Source organism: Dipodomys spectabilis, unplaced genomic scaffold (assembly GCF_019054845.1).
Source record: "Dipodomys spectabilis isolate Male_0828 unplaced genomic scaffold, ASM1905484v1 ptg000187l, whole genome shotgun sequence".
NCBI lineage: Eukaryota > Metazoa > Chordata > Mammalia > Rodentia > Heteromyidae > Dipodomys > Dipodomys spectabilis.
Window position 1 is genome coordinate 10,063,045 of NW_024870864.1, and position 14,092 is coordinate 10,077,136.

Sequence of the window (14,092 nt, forward strand, 5' to 3'; positions counted from 1 at the left end):
GCGCCAGCTCCCCCCCAACCCTCCCACCATCACGAAAGCCGTCACAGGGCGCGCGGCGCGCGGCGCGTGACCTCACAGTAGAGGCCCCGCCCCCGGACGTCACTTCCGGGACGCCTCCTCCGCGGAGCTCTGTGGGTAGTCGACGGGGTCTCCAGGCGACTACAAACCATGGCGGGGGATGTGGGCGGCCGCGGCTCCACGGACTCGGAACTGCTGCTGCACCCGGAGTTGCTGTCCCAGGAGTTCCTTCTCCTCACCCTAGAGCAGGTTGGACGCGCTGGGGCGGAGGACAGGGGGAGCGGGCGGGTCTGTTCCAAGTAGTCCGCGGGGACGACAGGCCACCCGCCCCGGGCGCGCCCCTCCGGGTTTGCGCCGCCCTCCGCCCGCCCCGACCGGTCCGGGCTGCCCTGGGCCCCCCCGCGCCCACCGAGGCGCGCCTGGACGATCGGGACCTGCCGGGATTCGGAGTTCATCCATCAGGGTCACCCCCGTAGTCCGTGGGTGAGGGTAGGGCCGGAGGACCGGCGGGGAACGCAGCACGGAGTGGTAGGAATTGGACCCGGGCGCCCGAGGGACTCGTGTCTGTAACCCTACCGACCCTGGAGGCGGAGATCCTGGGGGATCGCAGTTCAAAGCCAGCCCAGAGGCAGGAGAGCCCACTTAACTACCAAACAGCAACAACAACAGAGCCGTCCGTGTCGCTCCCGCTCAAGTTGTAGAATGCCAGCCTCCCGCACAAAAAGCGCCCGGGCAACGGGTTTCAGCCCCGGCAGCAGTATGGGGGGAAAAGGAGGGTAGACTTGGAGAAGAGAAATCGTGGGCCCTCGAGGCTGGAAAACATCTGAGAAGCGGTGCATTTCGTCGCGTTTAAAGACATCAGTCACTAGGTATAAATGTCAGAGTTAGGAGAATTCTGGGCTCTCCATGCCGTGCACGCTTGTCACCAGCTGTGGCCTGTGATAGGGAGCAAACACAAAAATGTTGCTGGGTGTTGGTACGGCTCACTTCTATAATCTTAGCTACTCAGGAGGCAGAGATTTGAGGATCGTGGTTTGAAGCCAGCTGGGTCAGAAAAGTACACAAGATTCCGGTTTCCAAGTAACCACCAAAAGCCTGAAGTGGAGCTGTGGCTCAAGTGGTTGAGCGGTAGCCTTCAATAGAAAAAGCTGAGGGTTGGGGGGGAAAAGCTAAAGTGGTAGAATTAAGGAAAGTTTCCATAAGGTTTTATATGGTATATTTTGTTTTCCATGTAGTTTTCCTTCAGTACTGTATCTGAAGCTTTCTTGCTAAGTAGATCATTTTAAAAGTGACCTCCTACCTATGGTTCTCAAGCTTTGAAGCATTTCAGAATGGTCAAGGGCCTGTTGCGAACCCACAATTTTCTGGGCTCTGTCCTCAGTTGTCATTGTTAAGTAAATTTGGAATGTAGCTAAAAAGTTGCATTTTTAAACCAGTATTTGGCTGATAGTTCAAGAACAACACTTGGAGAACCATTGTTCTAAAGCAGTGCTTTTTGAAGTCTATTTCCTGCCTGTCAATCCTCTGGGCATGCTTTCCAATAGAACCTCCAGAGCCTGGTGCTGGTGGCTCATGCCTGTAATCCTAGATACTCAGGAGGCTGGGATCTGAGGGCTGGTTTGAGAAAAGAAAGGGGATGAATATGATCCTGGTGTTGTGTGTGTATATGGACATGTCTCCATGAAACCACCTGTACAACTAATTCATATCAATAACCAAAAGGAAATTTGCTCCTTGATAGGATACATTGAATAACCAGCTCACATGTGAAAAATAATAATCAGCTGAGAAATTCTGGTAGTGACAGCCGAACATTTGTTGGACACTTACTGTTGGTGGATTATCTCATCGCTCGGATCATAGCCTTATGAGGTATTACGAGAGTATTTCTCAGATGAGAAAAATGAGGGATGGAAAGGATAAAATATCCTGATCATTGAAGGTCATAGTGAGGAAGTCTGATCTGAAGAGTAAATTTTTCCTACTTATTAACTACACTGATGTATGTGTCCTACTGTTGTATGTGTCCCATTATGATCTTATTCCTAGTAATTGACTAAGAGATCCTATCTGCTCTTTTATTATTCATGGGAGAGACATAAATTGGTCAGTTTTTCACATGTAAAAGCTACACTTACAAGTGCATCAAGGTTTGAAGTCAGGAAAGTTTGAGAGACTATCTCCAATTAACCAGAATATTTGGAAGTGGAGGTGTGGTTCAAATGGTAGTATGCCAGCCTTGAGTGAAAAAAATCTAAGGGACATCACTTAGTATTACCCAACTTCGGAGTGAATGCTAGATGAAAATCAGCAGTAGTACTCTGTATGAGCAAAAAGAAAATTTTGTCTTAAAACTAAAAAAAAAAAAAAAAAAGGACTGAGGACATTTCTATGTTTTCTCACTTGTTCAGATATGTTCCGGATTGTGAGTTGTAGAACCTGTTGTATTTTCATTGTCTCCACAACTATTCCTCTGCCTTGGCTGCATGTTTTCCTTGATACCCAGAAGAAATTAGGACAGGAGAATGGTTGAAGTTATTTTGGTAGGAATTAGTATATAGAAGGTACTTGGAAGGGAAGGGAAGGCTGTTGGAAGGCCTTATTTTTCCTGTCATCAGAAAGTGAACTGCAGTTTGCTTCTGTGGTATTTCAAATCTTGGTTGTGACTCTCTATTTAAAAAGCAAAACAGGAGCTGGACTGTACCTTACAAAGACTTCTGCTTAACATATACAAAACTCTGGCATCAATATCTACCCCCCCCAAAAAAAACCCACCCCCAAACAACAACCTCTACATTAGAGGTTAGAGATACATATAGCATAGCATATAGGATGAGACAGCCTCCATTTCAGCAATCTGAGGGGAAGGCTGACTAGTTTCTTGCATAGCACTCTTTGTTAGAGTGAGGAAATGTGATCACTGTCTTTAGATGAGGCAGAACCCAATATTTTTAGTACTTTATCTTTAATACCACATCTAATAGTGCCTTAGTGTACTTAGGAAAGTGTGTGTAAAAAAGATTCAAGATTGTGAAAATGGTTTTATCATCTGCTATTTCATGTTTTACCATGTTAGGTAATTATTTAAATGAAGATTTTGTTTTGAAATTATTTTTGTTTCCTTTCCTACAGAAGAACATAGCTGTTGAAAATGATGTCCGAATAAACAAAGACAACCTTACTGATCTTTATGTCCAGCATGCTATACCATTGCCTCAGCGGGATTTGCCAAAGAATCGATGGGGGAAAATGATGGAAAAAAAAAGAGAACTACATGAGATAAAAAATGAGACTAAAAGGTACCTTTAGTGGTTCTAGTTTTTATTGTACACATGTAAAGTTTTGTATTTTTCCCCCAGTTAAACTTAAGGAAAAAAAGTACTTATTGTTTAAAATGAACCAGGCACTGTACTTTTAGCAACTAAAAAAAAAAATAAGGGAAAATTCCTTGCTTAGTTGGTGAAAAAAACAGTGTTAGTGTGTCACAACCTCATGAGTTGTGTTGCATATACCTTCTGTTTTTGGTTTTTATTCAGGCAATATTGTCTTTATCAGCACATTGTGAGAGTAAGAAACTGTGTGTGTCTGTGTGTGCATGCACGCGTGCACGTGTGCGTGCGCAGCTCTTAGGGCTTGAACTTGGGGCCTGGGAGATGATCCTGAGCTTTTGTGGTCAAGGCTAATGCTCTACTACTTGAACCACAGCTGTCCTTCCAGCTTTTGGGTAGTTAATTGGAGATGAGTCTCAAAGATTTTCTTGCCCTTCACACTGAGATCCTCAGATTTCAGCCTCCTTAGTAGCTGTGATTATAGGTGTAAGCCACTGGAAAGAAACACTCTCAGTGCTTAGGTAGAGGTTCCTTCAAAGCAGAACTTCATATAACAGTCCCTTAGTATTATTTTTGAAAGAATCTTTGGCTCTATGTTAAACATTTGTAGTTTGGAGGTCTGGAGCTTAGCTCAAATGACAGAGTGCTTTCGTCACATAGATAAGGCTCTGTTTCAGTCCCTCAGCACCACAAAACAAAAACAAAACCACCCACACAAATTGTAATTTGCTCCTTGAATGAGACTATTCAAGTTAGAAGGATCTGAGATATCTTGTATCGTTGAGCTGGTTATTATTTGCAGAGAAATTGGGATTCGGGGAAGTGCTGTAGCATGCTCATGGTCATGTCAGTTAGGACCATATTCCTCCAACTTCAGTGTTAAACCTTGGGTTGAACCTATATGAGCCAATTTTTTATTTTCTACCAAATGATACTCTGGTAACTCAAGACTTAGTGAGCTTGGCAATTTATGAATCTTGCTAAAATGTTGGTTTTAAGATGCTGATTTATCTTCCTAGACTTTGCATTTCTTAAAGCTCCCAAAGGGTGCTGATGTTGGGGCTGGGAATGCGGTTTAGTGTTAGAGTGCTTGCCTAGCATGCATGAAGCCCTGGGTTCAATTCCTTAATAATGTATAAACAGAAAAAGCTGGAAGTGGCACTGTGGCTCAAGTGGTAGAGTGCTAGTGAGACCCTGAGTTCAAGCCGCAGGACTAGCAAAAACAAAAAGGGTGTTGATGTTGTTGTTCTTGAGCAACACTTTGAGTGGCAAGGCTGATATATTCTTGTTGAATGGCTACTCAAGTTCTTTTAGCATGTTAATTTTTTTCATAAATCTGTTGTAAAAAGAACTATCTGATTGAGTAACACTGGTACTCACACCTCCTGAATACTCAGGAGGCTGAGAATCTGATGATTGTGGTTTGAAGCCAGCCGAGGCAGGAAAGTCTGTGAGACTTTTATCTCCCAACTACCAAAAGGCAGATGTACAGCTGTGGCTCAAGTGATAGAGTGCCAGCCTTGAGCATGAAAACTCAGGGACAGCTCCCAGGCTCTGAATTCAAGCTCCAAGACCAGAGCCTTAAAAAAACAAAACCCAAGAAATCTATAATAGCACAATTGAATGCCTTTTGCCTTTACTGTTAAAAAAGGAAATGTGATTTTTTTTTTTTAGAAGCTAAACAGAAGACTTACATAGCTTCCTATTAAAGTTGCTAGTCTTGATATATTTATGTAGGTTTTGTTCTTTCTATTTGGCTTTTTCTTTTTTTTTTTTTGGTTGTGGGGCTTGAACAAGGGTCTGGGCATTGCTCCTAAGCTCTTCACTTTGAGCCACAGCTCCATTTTTGGTTTTCTGGTGGTTAATTAGAGATAAGAGTATCACAGAGTTTCCTGCCAGGGATGGCTTTGCACCTCAATCCTCGGATCAGTCTCCTGAGTAGCTAAGATTACAGGTATGAGCCACCAGCACCTGGCTTCTCTCTGGCTTTTTTCTCCTATGCCTGGTGCTATGCTACTTGAGCCACACTTCTACTCCTTGGTTAAAGAGTCTCATGGTCTTTTCTGCCCTGACTGGCTTCGAACTGTAATCCTCAGATCTCAGCCTACTGAGTAGCTAGTATTATAGGCATGAGCCACCCCTGCCTGGCTGGGTTAATATTCTAAAATAATTAAAATGACATGGTCAAGATAACCATATCATTAATCCATTATTGTTACTTGGAAACTCTTTTATGCTTTAGCTTTTAGTGGTTAATAGATGTTTCAAAAATAGCTATACCTTATGTATATAATAAAGTGCTTTTTAAATAAATATTTTATAATTTAAAATAAATTACTAGAATTTTTTTTTTTTGGTCAGTCATGGGGCCTGAATTCTGGGCCTGGGCACTGTCCCCTCAGCTCTTCAGCTCAAGGCTAGTGCTCTTCCACTTGAGCCACAGCACCACTTCTGGCTTTTTCTGCTTATGTGGCGCTGAGGAATCAGACCCAGGCTCTCATGCATGCAAGGCAAGCACTCTACCATTGAGTCATCTTCCCAGGCCCAGAAATTTATTTTTTTTACAGAGGACATCAAGTTTCTAGTAGTCCCACTAAAAAGACTCTCATCGGGCTGGGAAGGTGGTCCAGTGGTAGAGTGCTTGCTTTGCATGCATGAGGCCCTGGGTTCGATTCCTCAGCTCCACATAAGCAGAAAAAGCTGGAAGTGGTAGAGCGCTAGCCTTGAGCTGAAGAGCTGAGGGACAGCACCCAGGCCCAGAGTTCAGGGCCCCATGACTGACAAAAAAAAAAAAAAGACTCATCAGTAAATCTAAATTGTTTTTCCATCCCAGATGGTATTTTTCAAAGGTGTATTTCTTTGATTTCAGGAGTAACACTGTAGATGGGTTAAGGAAAAGACCCCTTATTGTGTTTGATGGAAACTCAACAAGTACATGCATCAAAGTGAAAAGGACAGAGAATGGAGACAATGAACGACTCAAGCCTCCCCCTCAGGCAAGCTTTCCCAGTAATGCCTTTCAAAAATTATCAAATTCCTCTTCAGGTGTTTCACCCCTAATTTTGTCTTCCAATTTGCCTACGAACCATAAGGTGGAATACAATAATGACAATAAACCAAACCATGACTTAACGCATAGGAAAAGTCTTTCAGGTCCTATGAGGTCACCACCTTTGTCCCCTGTTGCAACTACACCTGTGAAGTTGAAGCGAGCTGCTCCTAAAGAAGAAGCAGAAGCTGTGGTAAGTAGTGTGTGGCTGCCATACAAAGTATAAAATTAGAGCAGTCCACCTTGTAGCCCAAGATGGGTCAGCTATGTTGCTTGCTTGCTTTTGTTTGCTTTTGGTTTGGTAAGTTGAAGATAGGTTTATTTTCTTTGGTGGGCCATGACTTGAAAACACCCAGACATGGGATCCTTTGTATAGAGATTAAAACCTGTCTCCTCATCAAACTGTAACAGAATTTTGATAATTAACTTCTCTTTCTGGTAAGGGCAAGAGGGGAAAAAAGAAGCGTCACTCTGATGGTACAGTTTGAGAGATCAGGTGGCTCCTCTGTCAGGAAGGCAGTACAGCTAGTTTAGGCACTTCCTTCAGAACTGCACTGATTTTTTTTTTTTCTTTTTGTCGGTAATGGGGCTTGAACTCTGGACCTGGGCGCTGTCTCCTAGCTCTTTAGCTCAAGGCCAGTGCACTACCACTTGAGCCACAGCACCACTTGAGCCACAGCACCACTTCTGGTTTTCTGGTGGTTTACTTGTGATAAGAATCTCACAGACTTTCCTGCCCAGGCTGGCTTTGAACCTCCTGAGCAGCGAGGATTACAAGTGTGAGCCACTAGCACCTGGCAAAACTGCACTGATTGTTAAAGGCCATATTAGGATACTTAGCATGTACAATTTCCAGTAGAACTATTATACACTTAATTATATGTTTCCCAGATAAAGGCTGACCAATGGCCCTGCAAGCTATTTTAAAGCAAGTAAAATATAAGACCCCTGTGCAGAATAATCAAGACTGCAAAATCCAGCCACCTCCAAGAGGATCCAGAGTAAATATGTATGCATGAAATAAACAATTAGATGCTAGATGTGCTTCCTGCAGCTCCCATACCTGTAACTAGGGCATCTGTGGCCAAGAGCTGAGGTTCCAGCCCACAAGTTGGGGCTCCAAGCCATGTTGATCACCACTGTCCAACCCAGGTATAACATTAGTGAAGGACTGGTTATCCAGTAAGACCTATCTCCACAGGGTATCCTAAGAGAAGGCATAATGGCTCTGAGGGCAGAAGTACTCACTGGAGCCTAGGAGTACTTCAGGACTCCCTAGACTCACTTGCTTTGCTACGCACCTTGACTCCTTCACAGCCTCTTGAATTGCATCAGCAGTTACTGCCCAACTCAGAGCCTATGCAATGTTTACCCCTCTTCAAACTGTATTGGAGACCCAAAGGGTCAGGCCTCAGGCTCACCAGTGCCCAAGAGAAAGAGTATGTGTGGCCCATTTAACTTTGCAGTTTGAATGCAATGCCTCTTGAACCTTTTAATAATCTCGTGTGTGTGTGTGTGTGTGTGTGTGTGTGTGTGTGTGTGTGTGTGTGTGTGTGTGTGTGTGTGTGTGTGTGTGTGTGTGTGTGTGTGTGTGTGTGTGTGTGTGTGTGTGTGTGTGTGTGTGTGTGTGTGTGTGTGTGTGTGTCTCTCCTAGGGCTTGAACTTAGTCCCTGGGTGTTGTCCCTGAGCTTTTGTGCTCAGGGCTACCACTGTACCATTTGAGCCCCAGCTCCACTTTGGCCTTTTGGTGGTTAATCAGAGATAAGAGTCTCAGGGGACTTTTCCTACCCAGGCTTAGCTTTGAACCACAATCCTTAGATCATAGTCTTCTAAGTAACTAGGATTAAAGTCCTGAGCCACTGGCACCTAGTTTTAATTTGTCTGATTTCTATGTCTAATTACTTATATGTTTGAGCCCTAGAATTTAAAAATCCATGATGATTATTGGTTTTGAGACTGTACTCAATTTATTTCTGTTTACCCTTTGAGCAGAAAAGCCAAGTAAGCAGCAAGAGGATCTGAATTTAAGCCATAGGCCTGGTGCATGCATGTGCGTATACGCACACATCTCACAAATTCACGTGTCAATTTATTTCTGCTTAAAATACTTAGAGTGAGGTGCTTTTCCTTGGTTTTTTTCATGAGCTCCTCCCACTATCTTGGGACTGAAAAAGAGAAATACTTAGGAAGTGGTGCTGTGGCTCAAGTGGTAGAGTGCTCACCTTTGAACTGAAGAACTCAAGGACAGTGCCCAGGTCCAAAGTTCAAGCTCTACACGCAACAAAAAAAAAAAGAGAGAGAGAGAAATACTGAGAGTAAAAAGAGAACTTGACTAGTGAGGCTGATGATGTAAGTAATTTGTCCAAGGTCATACATGAAGTAGTATTTGGTCTTTAACCTTAAGTCTGTTTGAACTTACCTTAAAACCACACCAGATGGTTGAGATAAGGTTCATCTGATAAGAGTATTTGCCTAGCAAGCTCCAGGCCCCTGAGTTCCTTCTCCAGAAACTCACACCAGAGCCAGCCACCAGGAGCTCATGCCCACAATCCTAGCTACTCAGCAGCTGAGATCTGAGGATCACCTTTTGAAGCCAGCCCAGGCAGGAAAGTCTGTGAGACTTATCTCCAGTTAATCACAGGAAAAGCCAGACGTGGAACTGTAGCTTGTGGTAGAATGCTAGCCCTTGAGCAAAAGGAGCGTAGGGACAGTATCCAGGCCCAGATTTCAAGCCCCAGTACCAGCAAAAAAACCCACACTAGGATCTCCTCTAATATTTACCACTTTCCTGTTTTACCCTGCACACATACATAGCTTTGGAGAAAGAGAAGTTAAGGGAATCTGTTATTTGTATTCTACTGTATTGAAGTATTTGGATGCTGGGATCTCATATGCTTAGTATAGGATATCAGTTACTTAGTATACAAACTTGTTCAGGGTTAATAAAGGACCAGAATGTAGTTTGAATACAGGTCTGTTTGATTCTAGGCACACATTGCCTCCATTCTTACTTCAGACACTTTTGTGGGAGATAGGAACAGTATATGAAATGAGCTAGAAGAATAAGCCTTAATTCAAATACTGTAATGAGAGAGCCTCAAAGACTTTTTGAGATATAAGCACACACATTTTACATACAATGTGAATTATTTCTCATACTGTCAAGATATCTCAGTGGGTATGGATTGTAAAGTTGAAAGAGGAGGTGAGTAGGCAGAGGAAATGGGTCTAGAACAATCAGTACTTCTTAGCCCCCATGTGGCTCACCTAAGGATACTCCAGAAAATCAAATCAGAGAATTCACAGCCTCATACCTCTGCTTCTTGTGTATTCTGACTTTACTAGTTGTGGGATAAGGCCTAAGCCCAGGTATCTTTTAAGTATACAGTGATGTGTATACATTTGTAAAAAAAGAAACATGGAAACCAGAGGAGGCTTATTGTTTCCCAAAACTTGCAACATATAATCCCACTAGGTGGCAGCAGTGATCTTCTATTAGTATAGTAGTAGTAACCCTTGGTGGTTTAAATGTTTATTAGCTGTCCTTGAAATGAAAATGAACTGTAGGAATGAACTGTTTTCTTCTTATATTTTACTAGACTATCCTGAAGCCCCCAGAAGCAAAGAGGAAGATACAACATGTTACATGGCCATGAAGGGATGTTTCCAAAAATGTAAATATAACTGTAACAAGTTTTTCAAACAAGTGCACATACATTTGACAGTATTGACAGAGATTCTGATTATTGCAGAATTTTCTTAAGAAGATAAGGTCTTTTTTCCCTCCCTTAAAAAAATTTCTTGCCTCTCACATCTTGATTAGGAATTTCTTTGTTAAATAATGGTTTTATATACATCATTTAAATTGGTCCTGCTCAAATCATTAACTGCAGACCTGGCATAAAACATTTAACCGACTTTAGGAATTACTCTTACTAATTTCCTTCAGAGTCTTTGAAGAAGTTTGAGATTCTTTTTTAATGCAAATACTTTAGTAATTTACTACCATTTCTGTTAATTTGCTTTCCTAAGCATTATAATAGTTCATTACAGCATTTTAGTAAATATTACCATATGCATCCTCAAGGATTCACCAAAGAAAGCATCTTGGTAAATACTGCTAGAAAACGATTGCGAATGTACAGATAAAATTGCTTTCTTCAATTGCTTATATTGCTTCTTCCTGTAAAAAGCAAAAGGAAAAGCAGTGCTTCCTCCTTGCTGCTGCTCCTCCCCCTGAGATCATATTGTAGGATTGGCTGTGAGCTGTCTGGAGCATCCCTTGTCTTGTAGCAGCCCTGCCTACTCTATTGTGAGTAGCCTGTGATCTCACTCTGAGTTTAGCTATTATTCCCTTCTGGGAGCTTAACCTCTTAAAAAATGAAGTTGATTTAAAAATCTTCAGGCTGAGTAATCATGTTAGAGCATATGGCACTTGGTAGCAGAAAGTTTAGAGAATTGATGGGGAGCCATAGAATTCTACTTGGGAGAGTACAGAAAGTGTGGTAGTGAGGGGCAAAAGGTCTGCTCTGATGTATGCAGTAGAGAGGCTACTGGAATCCAAATTCACTGCATGGTGCTGCAGAGGAGAATGGACTTCTGGTAGACTGAGGCCTCCTGTTGTGTAACACATACAACTTCCCACACAACTATCCCATGTAGGAAAGAGGTTTTCTTTTTTTCTTTTTTTTTTTGTGCGTGAGACTGTCACTTCCAATATAATGGAAGGCAATGAGAAAATAGTATTCACATTATGTTCAAGAGTTTTAGTATCTACTTTTCTGCTATGTATTTCTAACCAAGAGCAAAAGATACTTTGTACTTTTTTTAATATATATATATATCTTCAAATTGAGGTTGACTCTTTTCCAGTGAGTTTTAGAGGAATCTCTTTCCTCTTTCAATTTGTTAAAACAACTTGTTCAGCTAGTGAGTAGCCTTACAAAAAATTAATTCAGCCTTACAGGTAAGTTCTAACCCTAGAGTTTTTAATCAGCTCTGCCTTTATTCTGGACTAAGTCTATAACACATAAGACAAAATGGATATGTATATTAGTGTTACATAAATTATTGATGCTATAGTAAGTTTTACTGTATTATTAACTTGATGGCTGACGCATATTGTGGATGAGAACTGTGATTCTCTCCGTAAATATTAAGATTTAAAAGTTCAGGTTTTAGGTAGAATGACAAATTATATTTTGTATTCAGTTATCCTTCAGCTTCCACTTGTATTTCTCTCTTAATTAGGAGAGAGTTAGCAATTTGACGATTTTAAGTCAGTGAGAACTTTTAGTTACTCTGAAATTAATTTTTAATTTGTATATTTATAAACTTACAGAGTAGGTTGATAATAACAGCTGAACTGTGTAACATTGTTGCTTCAAATTGAAGTTTATATTATGAACATCAGAGTCAGTGCTTTTCTAGCAGCATATTATTGAACTGTTATGAGTTTGAAAGGTGAGAAGTGCTGCAGTGCACTGTTTGACGTGTTTCCCCCATCCTAGAGTGAGTGCCATGCCTTCTGCAGCATGTGGAAACTGCTCATCCGCCACTGGCTCTCTCACATAGTGAAGCAGGCCTAGTGCTACAAATCTGGGGCGCAGCACCACTGCGAGTCTTAGCTTCTAAGTTGTATTTTCCTGTCTAGAAAAAGCTTAGGAAGATTTGATGTGAATGGTGAACCACTTCAGAATAATCTTTGTGTTGCTCTTGGTTCTGTATTCCAATAGAGCCAGTTATCTTATTACTAGGTTAGGCAATGAATAAGATTAAAGTTAATAGGTGACTTGTGAGGTACCACAACTTGGTGTTAGCAGGTTGGTTTATTCTTTTTTAATTCTCTTCTACCTTTTCCTGTCCCCTCCCCTCCCCCATTATATTTTTTTCTTTCTTTTATTCCTCGATTCTCTAGATTCTAAGCATCAGTCTGAGATTTGCAAGTCATATTGCTGGCCCTACACATTCAGTAAAGGGTAGAAATAAACTGAGCCCCAGTCCTCTGAAACTTGAGGGATCACAGACTGCCATGTGGTTTATGCAGTCTCAGGACCTGCAGCCCAGGCACTAAATTGCTTCCTACAGCAGTACAATTTTCCAAGATAACCTTCTTCCTCTAGATAGCTAACAGCCATTTTGGAAAATCGGTTCGCTGCTACTCTGATGCTTTGCTGTATTTGCTAGTGTTAAATTCTTCTGAATTGGAATTTTTGTTTGAAATGTTTTGGTTGACTTAGAATTTGAGAGATGATTCTAAAGCTGATCTAGAGAGTCATTGAATAGCAATGATTTTTTTAAAACTTACATTAAGTAAAACTGCCAGTAGATTAAATCATAAATGTATGTAACAGCTTCCTCTACTACTGTAGAACTTCAGTAATTTTTAGAAGCTAACAAATGGTCAAATGTTCTTAAGTGTGCTCTTTTATTAAATGCTTGTTCAAGTTTTGTAACTCAGTACACAAAAGTTTGAACTTGTACATTTTTGTATGTAAAAGTCTTTTAAGTCTTTATTTAAACTGAATATAATTATCTTGAGTAGATCTGCCATTCATAAAAAATAAAATAAAATGGAAAAATATTCTGCTGATGTGATCTGTCTTTGAATAAACTACATCGTTCTTTATAGCACAGCCTCCTCTGTGTGTCTGATGGGGAGCAGGCAGGGTCCAAATAGTCCAGCTTCATCCTGAGCCCTGCTGTGAGTTCGAGTGGTTTGGTGTTTGGGACTAGAGGCTGACAAGTTGACTGTCTTGACACACTGGGAGTGAAAAATAGAAGTCCTTGAACTTTCCCATGCAAAGCTTCCCTAACAAAATGGGACTAGAGATTTGTTCAATAAACCACTCATTTCTAAACTTAATGTTACTATCTTAATGTTAAATAAGTTGATAACTGAAGCTCTAACTTAAAATCACTTGGAAAAGAATCAGTAATTTTTCTGCTTTGCACCTGAAAAAGTAGATCTTTCATTTTCTTGCCTGTATTAAAAGTCTTATTTCCATTTAGATTGTTTTTCCTGAAATGCAATTATTAAAGTGCTTTTACTATTTGGATTAATAATTTAGTTGTTTTCCCTGTTGTAAAATAAGGTGTGTGAATTGCCTGCATGTTTTTTAAGAGCCTGTGTTCTAGATTTTAGGAGTGAAACAGACAGGTTAGTCCCTAACTCACTGGAAAAATGTAAGTGAACAGTGAAAAATGGATAACTATGGTGATGGGAGGGATGTAAAACAGAATCCTGAGGTGATGGGGGTTGGAAAAGTTCATGTGGACAACTGCAAGCATTAGGGAAGGCTCTGTGTATACGTGTATTCCCCCACATGGGAAGCAGAGGCAGGAGGAATGCGAGTTGGAGGCCAACTCTGTCTCAACCCGGGTGGGTGGAGGGATACACACATATTGTTGTTCTAGTCCTGGGACTTACACTAAAAGTCTTGGCACTATCCTTGAGTCTTTTTAACTTGAGCCATAGCTTCACTTCTGACTTTTTTGGTGGTTAACTGGAGAAAAGCATCTCAGACTTTCCTGCCCAGACTGGCTTCAAACTGAGATCTTCCAATCCCAGCCTCCTGAGTAACTAGGACTACAGACATGATCTACTGGCACTTGACAGAAAAAGGTATCTTAAAGGGTAAATTAATAAAAAATAGCAGTAGGGTCAAATTGAGATGGCTGCATAGTCTTACTTTGT

The 14,092-nt window shown here is 41.4% G+C and overlaps 1 protein-coding gene across 1 annotated transcript; it reads left to right on the plus strand.

Annotated features, from left to right (window-relative positions):
- Nucleotides 1-122: 122 nt before the first annotated feature.
- On the plus strand, nucleotides 123-12,984 carry CUNH2orf49 (chromosome unknown C2orf49 homolog). Its single transcript, XM_042695485.1, has 4 exons — nucleotides 123-267; nucleotides 3,151-3,317; nucleotides 6,217-6,589; nucleotides 9,996-12,984. The coding sequence occupies exons 1-4, from the start codon at nucleotides 169-171 to the stop codon at nucleotides 10,050-10,052; spliced, it is 696 nt and encodes a 231-aa protein (XP_042551419.1). The 5' UTR covers nucleotides 123-168; the 3' UTR covers nucleotides 10,053-12,984.
- The last annotated feature ends 1,108 nt before the right edge of the window (nucleotides 12,985-14,092 follow it).

Excerpts from the sequence above, each read along its gene's own strand:
- CUNH2orf49 (XM_042695485.1), top strand. The coding sequence starts at position 169 with ATGGCGGGGGATGTGGGCGGCCGCGGCTCCACGGACTCGGAACTGCTG. Across the intron at positions 3,318-6,216 it reads ATAAAAAATGAGACTAAAAG|GAGTAACACTGTAGATGGGT; the intron begins GTACCTTTAGTG and ends CTTTGATTTCAG. Across the intron at positions 6,590-9,995 it reads AAGAAGAAGCAGAAGCTGTG|ACTATCCTGAAGCCCCCAGA; the intron begins GTAAGTAGTGTG and ends ATATTTTACTAG.